General features: G+C 39.9%; 1 protein-coding gene across 5 annotated transcripts in view; it reads left to right on the top strand.

Moving 5' to 3' along the window:
- Positions 1-17033, top strand: part of CD28 (CD28 molecule) — a 31310-nt gene extending 14277 nt beyond the window's left edge. For 2 of the 5 annotated variants that reach the window (XM_055290332.2, XM_055290331.2), the window contains exons 2-4: positions 5844-6200; positions 8822-8946; positions 13988-17033. In XM_055290332.2, the coding sequence (XP_055146307.1) occupies positions 5844-6200; positions 8822-8946; positions 13988-14116 (611 nt within the window). In that variant the 3' untranslated portion in view covers positions 14117-17033. The remainder of the gene's footprint in view (positions 1-5843; positions 6201-8821; positions 8947-13987) is intronic. The other 3 variants (XM_063645664.1, XM_055290333.2, XM_055290334.2) reach the window with 3 other exon arrangements.
- Positions 17034-17537: the final 504 nt, after the last annotated feature.

Consider the following 17537-nt stretch of genomic DNA (forward strand, 5'->3'; position numbering starts at 1 on the left):
CTGATGTTCTGATTATCAGCTACTTTGATTTCTCCATGTTTTTACTTCAGTGTCATAGAGCAGGGGGTGTGCATTTTTACACATGTCCCATTTTAAAAGAAAATAAGAAAAATCAGAATTATTGTGTTTACTCAAAGTCACAATGATCACACATATTTAGTATCACTTAGAGTCACTGGTTATCTTTTTCTAGCACCAAAAGAAAATTCTCTCATTTAGTGTCTTGCAAAGCAGATAGAGATTTTGAGGTCCTGTGAGATAGTTTCCCATTTAGGCTTCTCTGAATTATTGACATGAACCAAGGTGGGACCAAATGCCGTGAGGATATAAATATTGAGAAACGAGATTTTATCAGCCAACCTTGAACTCAGCTTGAACTCTAAACTAGGAGGCTGTTAGCTACATGTTAACACATAGTAAGCAAACTATTTCAAGCATAGTGTCTGTGTTTGAGAGCCATCTAATTTAAAAATGATCTATGTTGACAAAGAAGAGGGAGGAAAGTAAACATGAACAATAAATTGGATGGGTTTTCCTCAAATGGCCTTATCGAAAACAAATAGTTTTCAAGCTCTTTTCCAGCAAAATCTTAGCACTTTTCTGCATAAAAGCCTTCCGTAGATCTTCGTCACCTTCAGAAGAGAGCCCAAGCTCTCTAATGGAGTGAACTATGCTTGCTTTGACAATCTTGTCTTTCATAACTCACGGCCCAGCAAAAAGAAGGTAGCTGTAATTCCCCAAGTCTGCCACATTCTTTCTTACCCTCCTCATCTCCCTTGCCCAGACTACTCTTTTTCTCTCGTCTTATCCTCCCCACAGTCCCCTAGCTCATACCAGCCCAAACACACAGTCTCTCACCTCACCCCAGTCCCCAACACAAAGACACATCTTAGCCAGGCTAAATTTTAGTTAGTAAAAGTTGGTCAAATCCATGCAAGCATAATCCTTCAGGACTCAGGTCAGCAGTCATCTCCGGAGATCCTTAGCCGGTTTCCCAGTTGCCCCCAGAAGCTTTGTGCAGATCACTGTGTCACTATGTTTAAAGTAGGGTCATTTATATCTTTCTTCCCCATCAGATCGTGAGCTGCCCTAGGACAGGAATTGAGTGCCGTTCATTTTTGGGAAATCAATTCTTCTCTCCCATGTGCATCTTAGGAACATGTCACACCCTGAGTTAGACGGGACATATTCAGCAAACCACTGGACTCCAGATGCCATAGCTTTTCTTCCTTCCTCTCTCTCCCTTCCCTCTCTCCACCTCACTGTGGGTGCTGGGAGAGGGAGTCAAACTGGGGAGCCATCTGGGATTTCTCTCCAGCCCACCCACACTCCCTTTTTTATCTCCACAAAGAAGTCCTATTCTCATTCTCATCTTTTTCTTTAAATCAGCTCACAAAGGCAGATCAGGAAGAATTTGAACGTGCATTAAAACAGATCCAAATAATTAGCAATAGAAACACAATTCCCAGGGGGGTGAGCAAGCAGAATACAAATGCCTAACCTGCACTCACTCTCTGAAAAGGAGGAGAGATGCAGGCATTGCTTGCTGGAGTTGGTTGCTCTTCCAATTAGTACTGACCCAATGACTCCTTCTAAGTAAAAAAAGGAAACAAACAAAATAAATCAAAAACAAAAAAACAAATTGGATGTTTGTATTAAGACAGGTCGAACTTTTTGATTCTTTACATGTTTACTTTTCAGTGCTTTTGCAAAATATTTGTGGAACAAATAATAAGTGAAGTTAAAGTTGTTGACACAGGTTTTGAAAAAGGATTTAATGAGATGGTAGTTACACCTAGCTGCTGCTAACAACAATACAGCCGAATCACCATCTTTGACTCAACAATTATTTAATGAGAGTCTATTAGTCATACTGTGTTATGTAAAGAAGCATAACATGTGGTCCTTTCTGTCAAGAGACTTGGAAACTAGGGGCCTAGGGGAAATGCACATGAATCCAAAGCTAAGCAAATTGAAGAATGTGAAACAAGAATTGTTTAAAAGGTAGAACTCGACCAAATGTCAAGTTAGTGATACAGATAGTAATCATTTTGAGACCTGAGAAGGGAGTGGTGCTCTGTGCCAAGGAGTTAGTAGACAAAGCACGGAGGTAGGAATGCTCACAGTGTGTTCCTGGGATGTTGGCTTAAATGGTCTGTCTAATTAGGAGGGTTTTGGTTTGAGGAAATGAGGTTGGAAAAGCCTGTGGAGGCCGATTTGAGGATAAGAAGTTAGTTTTCCTCTGTTAGGCCACTGGTTCTCAAATTTGACTGCCATCTAGAACTACTAGAGAAACTTAAAAAATATGAATGGATGCCTGGGTCCTATACCTAGAGATTCTGATTTAATTGGCCTTGGAAAACCAAAGGGTTTTAGATTTTTCCAGGTGATTCTAAATATGTTGTCAGGTGTGAATTCCACTAGGCCATAGTGGCTTTCAACCCAATTGAATATTAGAATCAAGTGGGGGAACTTTTAAGACAATATGAAAGACAATCCACAGAATGAGAGAAAACATTTGCAAATCACATATCTGATAAGAAACTTGTATCAAGGCTGAGGCAGGCAGATCACTTGAGGTCAGGAGTTTGAGACCAGCCTGGCCCACATGGAGAAACCCTATCTCTACTAAAAATACAAAAATTAGCTGGGGGTGGTGGTGGTCACCTCCAATTCCAGCTACTCGGGAGGCTGAGGCAGGAGGATTGGTTGCTCCCGGGTGGCAGAAGTTGCAGTGAGCCAAGCTCGTGCCACTGCACTCCAGCCTGGGTGACAGAGTGAGACTCTGTCAAAATAAAAAAAACAGTATAAAAAATGTATGAAGAACTCTAATAATTCAATAATAAAAAGATAAATAGCCTAACCAGTTAATAAATAGGCAAATGATCTGAATAGAGTTCTCTAAAAAGAATAGACTAATGGCTAATAAGCACATGAAAAAATGCTTAACATCATTAGTTATTAGAGAAACAGCAAATCAAACCATGATGAGATATCACTTCATGCCTACCAGGATGGCTATATTAGAAAAGATGGACAGTAACAAGTGTCAGCAAGGGTGAGGATAAATTGGAGCCCTCATTCACTGCTGGTGAGAATGTACAATGGTGCAGTTGCTTTGGCAACAGTTTGACAATTCCTCAAGAAGTTAAACATAGAGTTACCATATGATCCAGCAATTTTACTGCTGGCAAATACCTAAGAGAGTTGAAAACATATGTCCACACAAAAATCTGTATGCAAATGCTCATAGCAGCATTATTCATAATAGCCAAAAAGTGATGAATAGAAAAACAAAATGTAGCATATCCATACAATGGAATATTATTTGGCCATAAAGAGTGAAGTTCTGATGCATGCTACAACATGGATGAACCTTGAAAACATTACGATAAGTGAAAGAAGCAAGACACAAAAAGCCACATATTGTACGATTCTACTTATAAAAAAAGTCCAGAATAGGCAAATTCATAGGGCCAAAGTAGATTAGTGGTTTCCAGGGATTTAAGGGAGGGAGGAAGCAGGATGATGGTAAATGGGTATGGTTTTTCTTTACGGAGTAATGAAAATGTTCTGGAATCAGATAGTGGTGATTCATTCATAACTTTGTGAATATACTAAAAAACCTCTGAATTTTACACTTTAAAACAGCAAACTTTATAGTACCTGAATTATATCTCAATAAAGTTATTATCTAAAATAAAGAAAAAAAGCTTAGTATCAATCCTTCCCCCCAGCCTAGACCAATTAAATCAGAATTTCCGGAAGGGGGAGGACTTGGGCACAGATGTTTTTTCATTTTAAAGTTCTTGATATAAAGCCAGCAATGATTTTTTAAAAAGAATTTTGTAGACATGCGTTCTTTCTATGTTGCCCAGGCTGGTCTTGAACTCCTGGGTTCAACCATTCTTCCCGCCTTGGCCTCCCAAGGTGCTAGGATCACAAAGGTGTGAGCCGTCATTCCCAGCCAGCATTGTTGATTATTCAGGAGACAAAAAGCTACTATTAATTTAGTTCTATGACATTCCCTTCTTACCAAAACCAAAACAAAACACCTGTGTATATGAATTCAAATTCAGTTAAATTGTAAATTTCATTTAAAAATGAATCTGATTTATTCGGCTCTTCAGTGTGGGTAGATGGGATGTTGCTTCAAATAAACTTAAAAGAAATGCAAGTAGGTAAATAAGTATTAACATAACCCTAAAACAAGAGCAAAAAAATGCTTTTGTTTGCATTGAAATTTGAATCAAAGACACAAAGTGGTTTGTTGTTTTAGAAAAATTATTGAGGGCCGGGCGCAGTGGCTCACACCTGTAATCCCAGCACTTTAGGAGGCCAAAGCAGGTGGATCACCTGAGGTCGGGAGTTCAAGACCAGCCTGACCAACATGGAGAAACCCCGTCTCTACTAAAAATAGAAAATTAGCCGGGCATGGTGGTGCATGCCTGTAATCCCAGCTACTCCGGAGGCTGAGGCAGGAGAATCACCTGAACCCAGAAGGTGGAGGTTGCAGTCAGCCGAGATCACATCATTGCACTCCAGCCTGGGCAATGATTCTCAGTTTTTCAGTGCTTCAGTGGTGTATTTCTTAGGTGGTCATAGACAACTTGGGTTTTAGTTCTGTCTTTGCTCACCATTTGTTTGGTGACTTCAGACAAACCAGCTAATGTTTCTAGGCCTTATACAGTCATTAGAAAAGAAAAAAAAAGAAATAATATTGTCATGTGCCAACAATGAGGATACCATGGGAAATGAGATCAACGTGTTCTCTTCCCTTATGGAGTTGATAAACTAGTTTCAGGTTCTTTGCTTTTAAAGATTGAACTAAATGATCTCCAGATTCTTTGATCTTTTATTGGGATAGCAGTAAAGGTAGATGATGGACCAGAGAGATAATTCCCCTCTGGAGTCTTTCACCTTTCATGATTTAAGGGAATAAATCTATCAATTTCTTGGGGAGGCTATTCTCTGAATTTGGTGTGGAAAACAAATTAAAGCAAACTCTTGGGTTATATTTTTTCTTATCTCTTCATCCCACTCTTGGAATGGGCAATAAACAAAGTAAAAATGTTTCAAAATATTTTAATTCCTTTACAAAAATCTGTATCACAACTTAAAAACAAATCTATTTGTAGGTTGGGCGTGGTGGCTCATGCTTGTAATCTCAGCACTTTGGGAGGCCAAAGCGGTCAGATCACTAGAGGCCAGGAGTTCAAGACCAGCCTAGCCAACATTGTGAAACCCCGTCTATACTAAGAAAATAGAAAAATTAACTGGGCGTGGTGGTGCATACCTGTAATCCCAGCTACTTAAGAGACTGAGGCAGGAGAATTGTTTGAACTCGGTGGGTGGAGGTTGCAGTGAGTTGACATTGTACCACTGCACTTCAGCCTGGGCGACAGAGCAAGACTGTCTCAAAAACAAACAAACAAACAAAGAAACAGATCTATTTGTGTGTCTGTGTCAGGCAGTAAAGCCACCTCCAAATATATCACTCAGTCAGGAAATTGGCCCAATGCATGATTAATATTAATGTCTTAGAAATATAGATTTAAAAGTTGTGAGTGCCTAGCTGTGGTGCTCAATGCCAACAGAAAGCCATGTACTGCCTTCCAGGTGAAAACATGCCCCATTGTTCCATTCAAAAGGGGATGAAAATAATATCAAAATGTTAACTTTTGAACTCTCAGTATAATTATCCCCCGAAGAGGTGGTACATCTTCTGCCAAGAGAAAACCTTTGCTGGAGATCTGTTCATTTAGTTAATTAATACATTTTGCTTTCAGGAAGATAAATTATCCTTATATTCTTGTTCTAAGCAAATGATTTTTTTCTCCCAGGAAACAAGATTTTGGTGAAGCAGTCGCCCATGCTTGTAGCGTACGACAATGCGGTCAACCTTAGCTGCAAGTATTCCTACAATCTCTTCTCAAGGGAGTTCCGGGCATCCCTTCATAAAGGACTGGATAGTGCTGTGGAAGTCTGTGTTGTGTATGGGAATTACTCCCAGCAGCCTCAGGTTTACTCAAAAACGGGGTTCAACTGTGATGGGAAATTGGGCAATGAATCAGTGACATTCTACCTCCAGAATTTGTATGTTAACCAAACAGATATTTACTTCTGCAAAATTGAAGTCATGTATCCTCCTCCTTACCTAGACAATGAGAAGAGCAATGGAACCATTATCCATGTGAAAGGTAACATACAACTTTACCAGTGTACCACCCTAAAGTAATGGTTTTCAAATGCAGTCCTGAAAACTGGGTCGTGGTCAGTGGTGGGGTTGAATAAGGCCTAAGTGATTTGATACTAACAAAGACAATGTTTTCAGAAAATTTTTTCCCTTTACTGTAGAGGAGATTCAAGGTTATATTTTGAATATCTTTATTTTCCTTTGCTGACATTGAGCAGGAGAGTAAGTGATGAAGTTACCGCATGTGGGAATGGATCATTTTTTTCCATTCGAGTGGATCATGGCAGAAAAGAGGTTACCATTAAAATGTAAGCCCAGGTGTCCTCAAGTAACAGCTGGGTCTAATGGGTTAAGACTCAGGAAGACTCAGTTCTATTTGTAATTAATTCTTTTTTTGTGCTCCATAATCTTCCTCTGAAGTACCTTCCCATTTTCTTTTTTCTTCTTTCTTTTTCTTTTTCTTTTTTTTTTTTTTTTTGAGACAGACTCTCGCTCTGTCGCCCAGGCTGGAGTGCAATGGCGGGATCTCGGTTCACTGCAAGCTCCGCCTCCCAGGTTCACATCATTCTCCTGCCTCAGCCTCCCAAGTAGCTGGGACTACAGGCGCCCGCCATCAAGCCTGGCTAATTTTTTGTATATTTATTTATTTATTTATTTTAATTAATTTTTTTTTTTGAGACGGAGTCTTGATCTGTCACCCAGGCTGGAGTGCGGTGGCGAGATCTCGGCTCACTGCAAGCTCCGCCTCCCGGGTTCACGCCATTCTCCTGCCTCAGCCTCCTGAGTAGCTGGGACTACAGTCGCCCGCCACCATGCCCGGCTAATTTTTCGTATTTTTAGTAGAGACGGTTTCACCGTGTTAGCCAGGATGGTCTCGATTTCCTGACCTCGTGACCCGCCTGTCTTGGCCTCCAAAAGTACTGGGATTACAGGCGTGAGCCACCGCGCCCAGCCATTTTTTGTAGTTTTAGTAGAAACGGGGTTTCACCATGTTAGCAAGGATGGTCTCGATCTCCTGACCTCGTGATCTGTCCACCTCGGCCTCCCAAAGTGCTGCAATTACAAGAGTAATCCACCGCGCCTGGCCCGTACCTTTCCGTTTTCTAAAATATACAAAGAATGCTGGACTAGAAACCAGGGGACATAAAATTTTCTATTAATCAACCCTGCGATCTTGGATAAGTCACCTAACTTTTTCATAGTCAAAAACTCGGTATAACTATTAAGTAGTATTTGTGAATTAGTGAAAATAAGTCTACTGAGCTTTTGTTGACGTTACGTTCTGCCTAAATGTTAGGGAGAAAAATCATGATTCCCCAACTCAGAAGAATACGGTATTGGTAGCAACAAGTAAAATTTGATTTTTTGGTATACTTTGTGGATATATCATAGCTTTTCCTTTTTGTGGAATGATAATAAGAAACATATATGTTCAGTTTTGTACTGAATCCTAGCATAATGCCAATAAATGGTTTTTCTTCTATGCTGGAACAGAGCCATGCTGACGAAAAATAGGGTACTAAATAAGGAAAGAACTGTTAATGTGGCAGATAAGCTTTTGTGTTCTGGCAAAATAGAGACAATTAATGTGTGACTATTTTGTTTGCTGAGTCCCATTTAGATTTCTAATATCTATAATGTCCAAGCAGAATATTTTAATTGTATCAAGTCAAAGGTTAAAAAATTATGCTGTTTTGCTTGTAGCTAAGAGTGAAATATTTTTTCCTATATGAATGATATGCTACTTTAGGATAGTATTTTATATATATGTATACACACATATACACATATCATTTATATTAGAACTGAGAACGACACCAATGATCCTGTACTTAGTAATTTTCAATCCTATCTGTATATTATAAATATGAGTAGGTTTTAAAAGAAATACCAATGCCTAGTTCCAGCCCTGAGATTCTGATGTAATTGATATGGGTTGAGGAAGGGCTGCTGGACATCATCATATTTTCAAACTTCTTCAGATAATTTAATGTGCAGCTAGGATTGAAAATCAATGGACTAGAGGATTTTTGGTATGCTTTCTAGTTCTAATTTTCTCTAATTTTGAATAGAATTCTATAGGTTCCTTCTCATCCCCTTTTGATTCCTAAAGATATAAAGTGATTTTTTTGTCATTATATAATCTATTAGACAGGGTTGGAGCTAGAAATTTATCCTCTGATTAGCAGTCCAGTGTTCTGACTGCCATATTAGGCTGATGATTTTCTTAAGGCTTGAAAACATGTATATTATTTAACTTATTCCAAGGATGCAGTTTAGGGTCTAGATTAACTATCTTCTGATGGGAGAAAGCGGGAAAGTTAGGTTAAGGCCATTGGAAGTCACCATTTTGAATCACACAGTAGAATCCACAAAGTCAAGTGAATACAAGTCTACCAGTGTACCATCCTAACGTAATGGCTTTCAACTGTGGTCATGAAAGCTGACCAGATCATGGTCAGTGGTGGGGTTGGGTAAGTCTCAAAGAGGAAATCTATTCACTCTAAGCTGGTGATATGTTTAATATTTTTATTTCCTTCACATTTTTCTCTGATGTTCACAAGGAAGGAAATGCACTCAATTGCTATTCCTGTATCATTTAATCCACTCTATTTTGTTTTTCAGGGAAACACCTTTGTCCAAGTCCCCTATTTCCCGGACCTTCTAAGCCCTTTTGGGCGCTGGTGGTGGTTGGTGGAGTCCTGGCTTGCTATAGCTTGCTAGTAACAGTGGCCTTTAGTATTTTCTGGGTAAGAGAAGCAGCACTGCTTTTTTGAAACTTTTCCACTGCACATGCAATCTGAACACATTCAAGAATTTTGCCTATGTGGTTTATTTTCTGTTTAATATAGGATGATGATTTTCTTTTCCCCATGCTTGAGTAGGTTCTCTTTTAGCTTGTTCAACTCTATCTGAGATAAAAATCTGGTATGAGTTAGATTTCCCAGACGGCATTGAGTAGGTGGTGAGGCAAAATAAGAAGCTAAATGGGCAAATTAGGGTGGCGGGATTAGGAGCAGTTGCCTTTCTTCTCCCCATTTTGCAATATAATTATGACACATAAAACAGTTTTAATGTGTATATATGTATAAACACCTAGGCAACTTGGGAAGCTAGGCAACTGAAGCCAATGGACAATGTTGGCTTGATCAAAAATCATGAGAAACTTGGCTACTGAAATTGTGTATTCAAACCTAGCAGAGAAACTAGATCTGTTTATCTGAGTCATATTTTTTTTCTCCTCTGAAGCAGTTGAATTGTGTGAGGCCAAGTATGGTGCTGTCATTATGAAACTATAATGGGAGTTAGAATTTTCTGAGCTCTCACCACTGAATTGAAGTACTAACTTTTGCAAATGTTTACGTAATAAATGTGGTGTATTTTTCTTTACCTTCCTCAACATTGAATTTTTGGCCTGGGTTTGAACACATTTTGGTGAACGCATCTACAGTTAAGAACGTACCCCTGAATGACCCTTGTTCTTACTCAGAAACTTCTTAGGTACGCAGTATGGTACAGAATGTATTGACTCCATGTTGTCTTTGAATTTTTTGTAGAAGTTACATGCATGGATGAGTCATTTCTTCAATGAGAAATGTATTCTCAAGGATAAAAGACTATTTCTCTTGATAGTCTCCAAAAGACTATTTCTCTTGATATTCTCCATTTGATATTAAGTACATTTGGTGCTTAATGAATGCTTATCGGATTGATGAATAGATAACCTCCAGAGAGGTCAAATTAAATCCTTAAGTCTATTATTATCCTTAAGTCAAATTAAATCCTAGAGTCTGCCTGAAGTATGATACTCATCTGTAAGGCATAATCCATATGTACCTAATTCATAGATGGGTCAGTGATTTCTGAAAGTCATATCATGTGAAGTCATTCTGTTTACTATCAGCTTGGTGACTGCGGGTACAGACCTGGATCCACAGTCATGTCTTCCTATTATCCAGTCTTAGATTCTTTTAGACTCTTCTTGGCCTATTGCCAAAGCTTACCTTTCAATTGTTCCCCACATGCTCCTTGTAGTTCAGAAGACCCTAGGGCTCAGATGGACATTTGTCAGGCTGCCTGTTGCTTACTCTGTACTTGCTGCAGGGTAGGAAACAAAGTGGTTGCTTGTTCCTGGAAATTCTTTATACTAGGTATCATCTTAAGAATTTGCCTGGCTTGCCTTCTGCAAGTTGCCCAATCCTGAAGGTGGGGCTTTGGTATTGTAAAATATTGCCTGAATTCTGCCTCTGATGTTAGTTGACTACTTTCATCTTTCCAGATCTTGGTATCTTCATCCAACTTACTTTCTAGCTTTGATCCTCTGTGGTGTTTGCTGATAAATTTAGAGTATTTAGAATTCTTAGTTCTTGTTTCTTCTTAATCTCTGGCCATTGGCTTTTATGCCTACCATATGGCTTTTCAATCTTCTCATTGGGAATCTCAACTTTCTAACTTAAAGGCCAGGTGCAGTGGCCCTTTGGGTACCCCTCCAGGAAAGGCATTCCCCTGTGATATGCTGACCTAGGTCAAAGTAATTTACTAGCTGTGCAGAAAGTAGTTTTGGGAACTACTTTAACCTTCAGTGGCCAGAGGACACGGCTCATTATTGAAAACTGATTATAAATATTCATTAGAATGTCAGTTACTATAATGAGACATCAATTTGCTGAGTGACTTGAGTCACCCAAAGGGACAAAAGCAGCTTCTCACTTTCAATGGATTTAAACCGTTCACTTTCGACTCAGACACATCGTGGACAAGCTGGGTTTTTCCTTGGCAGCACTACTAATTCCTAGTGAGATTCATCTTGCTTTGTTTTAAAAAATTTTATTTTTGTTTTACTTTGTCTTACAGATTCCTTGTGAATTGGGCAGTCCTGTCATTTGTGGCCTCTTGTAGTCAATTCGGTTACCCAATAAAAACTACCACTTATCTGCATCTCAAACCTGGGTCTTTGTACTCTCTTACCAAAAGAGTATACATACAAGTTTGTCTATATTTCGTAGAATAACATAGTATTTTTACTCTGGGCTCATCTTTTCCTGCTGTTGCTGTTTAAGCAACAAGTACCTTGCTGAGTTGGGCATCTAGGCCATTATGGATCCCTGGAGTTTAGCTATTTCCTGGGTAATTTTCTGAGATCCTATTTTTGGCTGGTCTGCAGCGTGCCTTGATGTAAGTTGTTGTTTTCCGGAACTTCCTGAGGGCCCATGATATGCTACTGTAGGCGGTTCTGGGTTGAGTGGGTTTCTAGGCTGAGCAGGTTTCTGGGAGCAGCTGCAGATTCTATCTCAGTTCTTGACCTGATGTTGACATTTGAGTAAATAAAGAGCTCCCTTTGGTCAAGCTGTCACAGGCCAGCACCTGTCACTGTCTTTCAATTCTCCATTCATGCAGCTGTGCTGGTAAAGCCGCCCGTTTTCCTAAAGAAATCTTTTTAAAAAACATTATGTTCCCCACTGCAGATCACAATGTGAGGAATGTAGATAGTGTGTGTACAGGTAGTGTCTGCTTTTTATAATAATACAGTAGATTCTTGAAGACCACGTAGTTAAGTAGATTACCTTGCATATGCCCTGTGTATTGCTGCTGTTCCCAGGAAACAAGTGGGTAAGGCTGGCATGGGGAGAAGGGCAAAGGAGGAATGATCCAGAAATCACATATCATTAGCTGACATTCACTATTGAAGGGGTGGAGATGACACAGACACATAGGGTAGGTACTTCCTGCACACATATGCACACATACTCAATGCACATGGGTGCTGTAGGTTCTGCATGGTGTTTGTTCCCAGCCATGCATTTGTCATTTTCATCACACTGCTGTGTTTAGAGTTAGGGTGATGATAAGTAAGTCTGCCATCTGACAATCGCTTGAGGATAAGCATGGGAGCTGACTGCAACAGACCTTTCATTATTTTATGTGCAATGTAAAGAACCTGAGAATCAAGACACCTTTATTACTGTGGCCTCTCTACCAGCTATGATTTGGTTTGGATGTCCGGAGGCAGAGGCTGACACTTGGAGGTTTGGCAAAGTGAGTCCTCAGGGTTGGAGTAAGTATTAAAAATGCTTCCCAGGTTATCAGCTGTTTTCTACACTCATCTGGGGACAGACATTTCCTTGGCCTCACCCCTGCCCTGCTGTGATCCTGTGCTCAAGACAGCTCTAGTCTTTCATTTACAGAAAGGATGTAGAACCAAAATAATTCTTGCATTGGAGGATGTTTAGCAGCATCTCTGACCTCTACCCAGTAGATGCCAGTAGCATCCCTCCCCGTTGTGATGATCCAAAATGTTTTTAGACTTCACTAAATGTCTCCTGGGACAGGGATTAAGGGAGCTTGAGGTGTCAAGGATGAGGTTAGGAGGTCTGTCTTGGGCAACTGTATATATGGTAGTGTCATTCACTCAGATAAGAAACACTGGTAAAAAAAAACAGCATTTGGGGGAAATCTTGAGTTTTATTTTAGACATGTTGAGTTTAGAGTGGCTTTGAGGTTTAGTCCAGAGATATAAATTTGGGTGAGTGGGTGGTAATTGAAGCTGTGAATGTGGATAAGATTGCCTAGGGAAAGAGGATAGAGTAGAGAAGAAGGCCTAGGAACAAGCAGTGAGAAATTCTAACGGCTGGTTAGAGAAGGATGAGCTTGCAAAGGAGGCAGGGAAGGAGTGACAAGACAGGTAGGATAAAAACTAGGATGTCATAGATAGCAAAGAGAAATAGTATCACAAAAAGAAGAGAGTTATCAATAGTATAGAATAATGCTGAGAGTTGAAGAAGATGAGGACTTAAAACATGTTAGCTGTGTTTAGTAACATGGAGGTCAGTGTTTTTCAAACCTTTCTTTAGCACTTACTCATGCCCCTTTGACAAGGAAGGTGTGAAGTGCTCAGGCAGGAGTGTATGGAAACAAAACCAGGGCTGAAATCATTCACTTATTTATTCATTCAGGTATCATGTCATTCATGTACAGCATATCTACTTAGGTATCGGCGTGTGTGCCAGGAACTAGGCACTTTTTTCATAATAGAGAATTCTGAATCCAGAAATCTGATGGCTTTCGGTTTTTAGATGTTTTCTGGGTCATTTTGTAAGGAATGTAAAATTTTACTATCACATTGATCCAGAAATGATGTTCCTAACCCTTAGTCAAAAATTTTGCTAAGATTCATGGTGGGTGAAACTATTGCCCTTACTTCCCTCACTTCTGGTGGAAATTCATCCTGATGGAGCCGAGCCTATGAAAGAGAGATGAGTGTAGAAATACATACCCTTAAAGACATAGGAATGTACTAGTTGTCTAGAACTGTAAATTGCCCTTAGTTTGGACTCCATCTTTACAAATTTGTGGTTATTCCAGACTCTGGAGGACCTGAAAGTCCTCTTTGGTTAATTATGGAAAAACAGCTTGTTAAGCAAAAGCTAATGTAAGAAGATCGCATTGTGGGTAGGCATAACCTAGTCAAAGGAGGAAGGGCCTTCAAGTGTATGTACATATCAACAGTGGATATGTTAATTAGTATGCATTTTTAATTCAGGTCAAATGACAGCATTGAGAGTAACAGGGATGCATTTCTCTAAAATACTTTCTTTGAGATTTTTCAAGTTCAATGTAAAGAGTCAGTAGTTGGGTGTGATTAGTCATTACCCAAGTTCAAGGTGCTCAAAAAAGGTTAGTGTTTTAGTGTCTCTGTCATTTGACAATTAATATTGTGAATAGTTGTGTCCACAGTCTTAGAACTCCTTCCATGACATTGTCCCTCCATACTGACACTTCCCTTTTCTGCAGATGAGGAGTAAGAGGAGCAGGCTCCTACACAGTGACTACATGAACATGACTCCCCGCCGCCCTGGGCCCACCCGCAAGCATTACCAGCCCTATGCCCCACCGCGTGACTTCGCAGCCTATCGCTCCTGACACGGACGCCTATCCAGAAGCCAGCCGGCTGGCAGGCCCCATCTGCTCAATATCACTGCTCTGGATAGGAAATGACCACCTCATCTCCAGCCGGCCACCTCAGGCCCCTGTTGGGCCACCAATGCCGATTTTTCTCGAGTGATTAGACCAAATATCAAGATCATTTTGAGACTCTGAAATGAAGTAAAAGACATTTCCTGTGACAGGCCAAGTCTTACAGTGCCATGGCCCACATTCCAACTTACTATGTACTTATTGACTTGACTGAGAAGTTAGGGTAGAAAACAAAAAGGGAATGGATTCTGGGAGCCTCTTTCCTTTCTCACTCACCTGCACATCTCAGTCAAGCAAAGTGTGGTATCCACAGACATTTTAGTTGCAGAAGAAAGGCTAGGAAATCATTCCTTTTGGTTAAATGGCTGTTTAATCTTTTGGTTAGTGGGTTAAACGGGATAAGTTAGAGTAGGGGGAGGGATAGGAAGACATATTTAAAAACCATTAAAACACTGTCTCCCACTCATGAAATGAGCCACTTAGTTCCTATTTAATGCCGTTTTCCTTTTAGTTTAGAAATATGTGGACATTGTCTTTTATGAATTCTGATCATATTTAGTCATTTTGACCAAATGAGGGATTTGGTCAAATGAGGGATTCCCTCAAAGCAGTATCAGGTAAACCAAGTTGCTTTCCTCACTCCCTGTCATGAGACTTCAGTGTTAATGTTCACAATATACTTTTGAAATAATAAAATAGTTCTCCTACACGAAGAAAGAATATGTCAGGAAATAAGGTCACTTTATGTCAAAATTATTTGAGTACTATGGGACCTGGCGCAGTGGCTCACGCTTGTAATCCCAGCACTTTGGGAGGCCGAGGTGGACAGATCACTTGAGATCAGGACCAGCCTGGTCAAGATGGTGAAACTCCGTCGGTACTAAAAATACAAAATTTAGCTGGGCCTGGTGGCAGGCACCTGTAATCCCAGCTGCCCAGGAGGCTGAGGCATGAGAATCGCTTGAACCTGGCAGGCGGAGGTTGCTGTGAGCAGAGATCGTGCCACAGCTCTCCAGCCTGGGCGACAGAGTGAGGCTCCGTCTCAAACAACAACAACAACAAAACCACAAAATTATTTGAGTACTATGACAGATTATTTGTCTAACAGTTCATTCCAATCAGATCAGGTAGGAGCTTTCCTGTTTCATATGTTTCAGGGTTGCACAGTTGGTCTCTTTATTGTTGGTGTGGAGATCCAAAGTGGGTTGTGGAAAAAGCGTCCATAGGAGAAGTGAGAATACTGTGAAAAAGGGATGTTAGCGTTCATTAGAGTATGAGGATGAGTCCCAAGAAGGTTCTTTGGAAAAAGGACGAATAGAATAATGGAATGATGAAATTCTTGCCATGTGCTGAGGAGATAGCCAGCATTAGGTGACAATCTTCCAGAAGGTGTCAGGCAGAAGGAGCCCTGGTGAGAGCTCCTTTACAGGGACTTTATGTGGTTTAGGGCTCAGAGCTCCAAAACACTGGGCTCGGCTGCTCTGTACCTTGGAGGTCCATTCACATGGGAAAGTATTTTGGAATGTGTCTTTTGAGAGAGCATCAGAGTTCTTAAGGGACTGGGTAAGGCCTGACCCCGAAATGACCATGGATATTTTTCTACCTATAGTTTGAGTCAACTAGAATATGCCTGGGGACCTTGAAGAATGGCCCTTCAGCGGCCCTCACCATTTGTTCATGCTTCAGTTAATTCAGGTGTTGAAGGAGCTTAGGTTTTAGAGGCACATAGACTTGGTTCAAGTCTCGTTAGTAGTTGAATAGCCTCAGGCAAGTCACTGCCCACCTAAGATGATGGTTCTTCAACTATAAAATGAAGACAATGGTCACAAATGTCTCTTCCTGTAGTATAATCTCCATGAGGGCATGGCCCAAGTCTGTCTTTGTCTCTGTCTATCCCTGACATTTAGTAGCATGCCTGACATACAATGTTAGCTATTGGTATTATTGCCATATAGATAAATTATGTATAAAAATTAAACTGGGCAATAGCCTAAGAAGGGAGGAATATTGTAACACAAATTTAAACCCACTACACAGGGATGAGGTGCTATAATATGAGGACCTTTTAACTTCCATCATTTTCCTGTTTTTTGAAATAGTTTATCTTGTAATGAAATATAGGGCATCTCCCACTTTTATGTATAGAAAGAGGTCTTTTAATTTTTTTTTTTTTTAATGTGAGAAGGAAGGAAGGAGTAGGAATCTTGAGATTCCAGATAGAAAATACTGTACTTTGGTTGATTTTTAAATGGGCTTCCATTCCATGAATTTAATCAGTCCCAAGAAGATCAAACTCAGCAGTACTTGGGTGCTGAAGAACTGTTGGATTTACCCTGGCATGTGTGCCACTTGCCAGCTTCTTGGGCACACAGAGTTCTTCAAGCCAAGTTATCAGATTGTATTTGAAAATGACAGAGCTGGAGAGCTTTTCGAAATGGCAGGGGCAAATAAATAAATAAATACTTTTTTTTAAATGGAAAGACTTGATCTATGGTAATAAATGATTTTGTTTTCTGACTGGAAAAGTAGGCCTACTAAAGATGAATCACACTTGAGATGTTTCTTACTCACTGCACAGAAACAAAGAAGAAATGTTATATAGGGAAGTCCGTTTTCACTATTAGTATGAACCAAGAAATGGTTCAAAAACAGTGGTAGAAGCAATGCTTTTATAGTTTCAGATAAGGTAGTTATGAAGAAAACAATGTCATTTGCTGCTATTATTGTAAGAGTCTTATAATTAATGGTACTCCTGTAATTTTTGATTGTGAGCTCACCTATTTGGGTTAAGCATGCCAATTTAAAGAGACCAAGTGTACATTATGTTCTATATATTCAGTGATAAAATTACTAAACTACTATATGTCTGCTTTAAATTTGTACTTTAATATTGTCTTTTGGTATTAAGAAAGATATGCTTTCAGAACAGATATGCTTCGCTTTGGCAATGAATTTGGGTAGAACTTGCTATTTAAAAGAGGTGTGGGGTAAATCCTTGTATAAATCTCCAGTTTAGCCTTTTTTGAAAAAGCCAGACTTTCAAATACTAATTTCATTTCAAGCAGGGTACATTTCTGGTTTGTTTGCTTGACTTCAGTCACAATTTCTTATCAGACCAGTGGCTGACCTCTTTGAGATGTCAGGCTAGGCTTACCAATGTGTTCTGTGTCATGTGAGTGCTCAGAAGTTTGAGAGACATCCAACTTCAGCCTTGACCCCATCAGTCCCTCAGGCTAACTAACTGAGCCACCAGTCCTCATGGCTATTTTAATGAGGATATTGATGGTTAAATGGATGTCTCATCCCTTATGCCAGCCATTTGCACTGCCAGATGGGAACTATACCACACCTGGATACTGATCTCAAA

Source organism: Symphalangus syndactylus, chromosome 8, assembly GCF_028878055.3.
Source record: "Symphalangus syndactylus isolate Jambi chromosome 8, NHGRI_mSymSyn1-v2.1_pri, whole genome shotgun sequence".
Taxonomy (NCBI): domain Eukaryota; kingdom Metazoa; phylum Chordata; class Mammalia; order Primates; family Hylobatidae; genus Symphalangus; species Symphalangus syndactylus.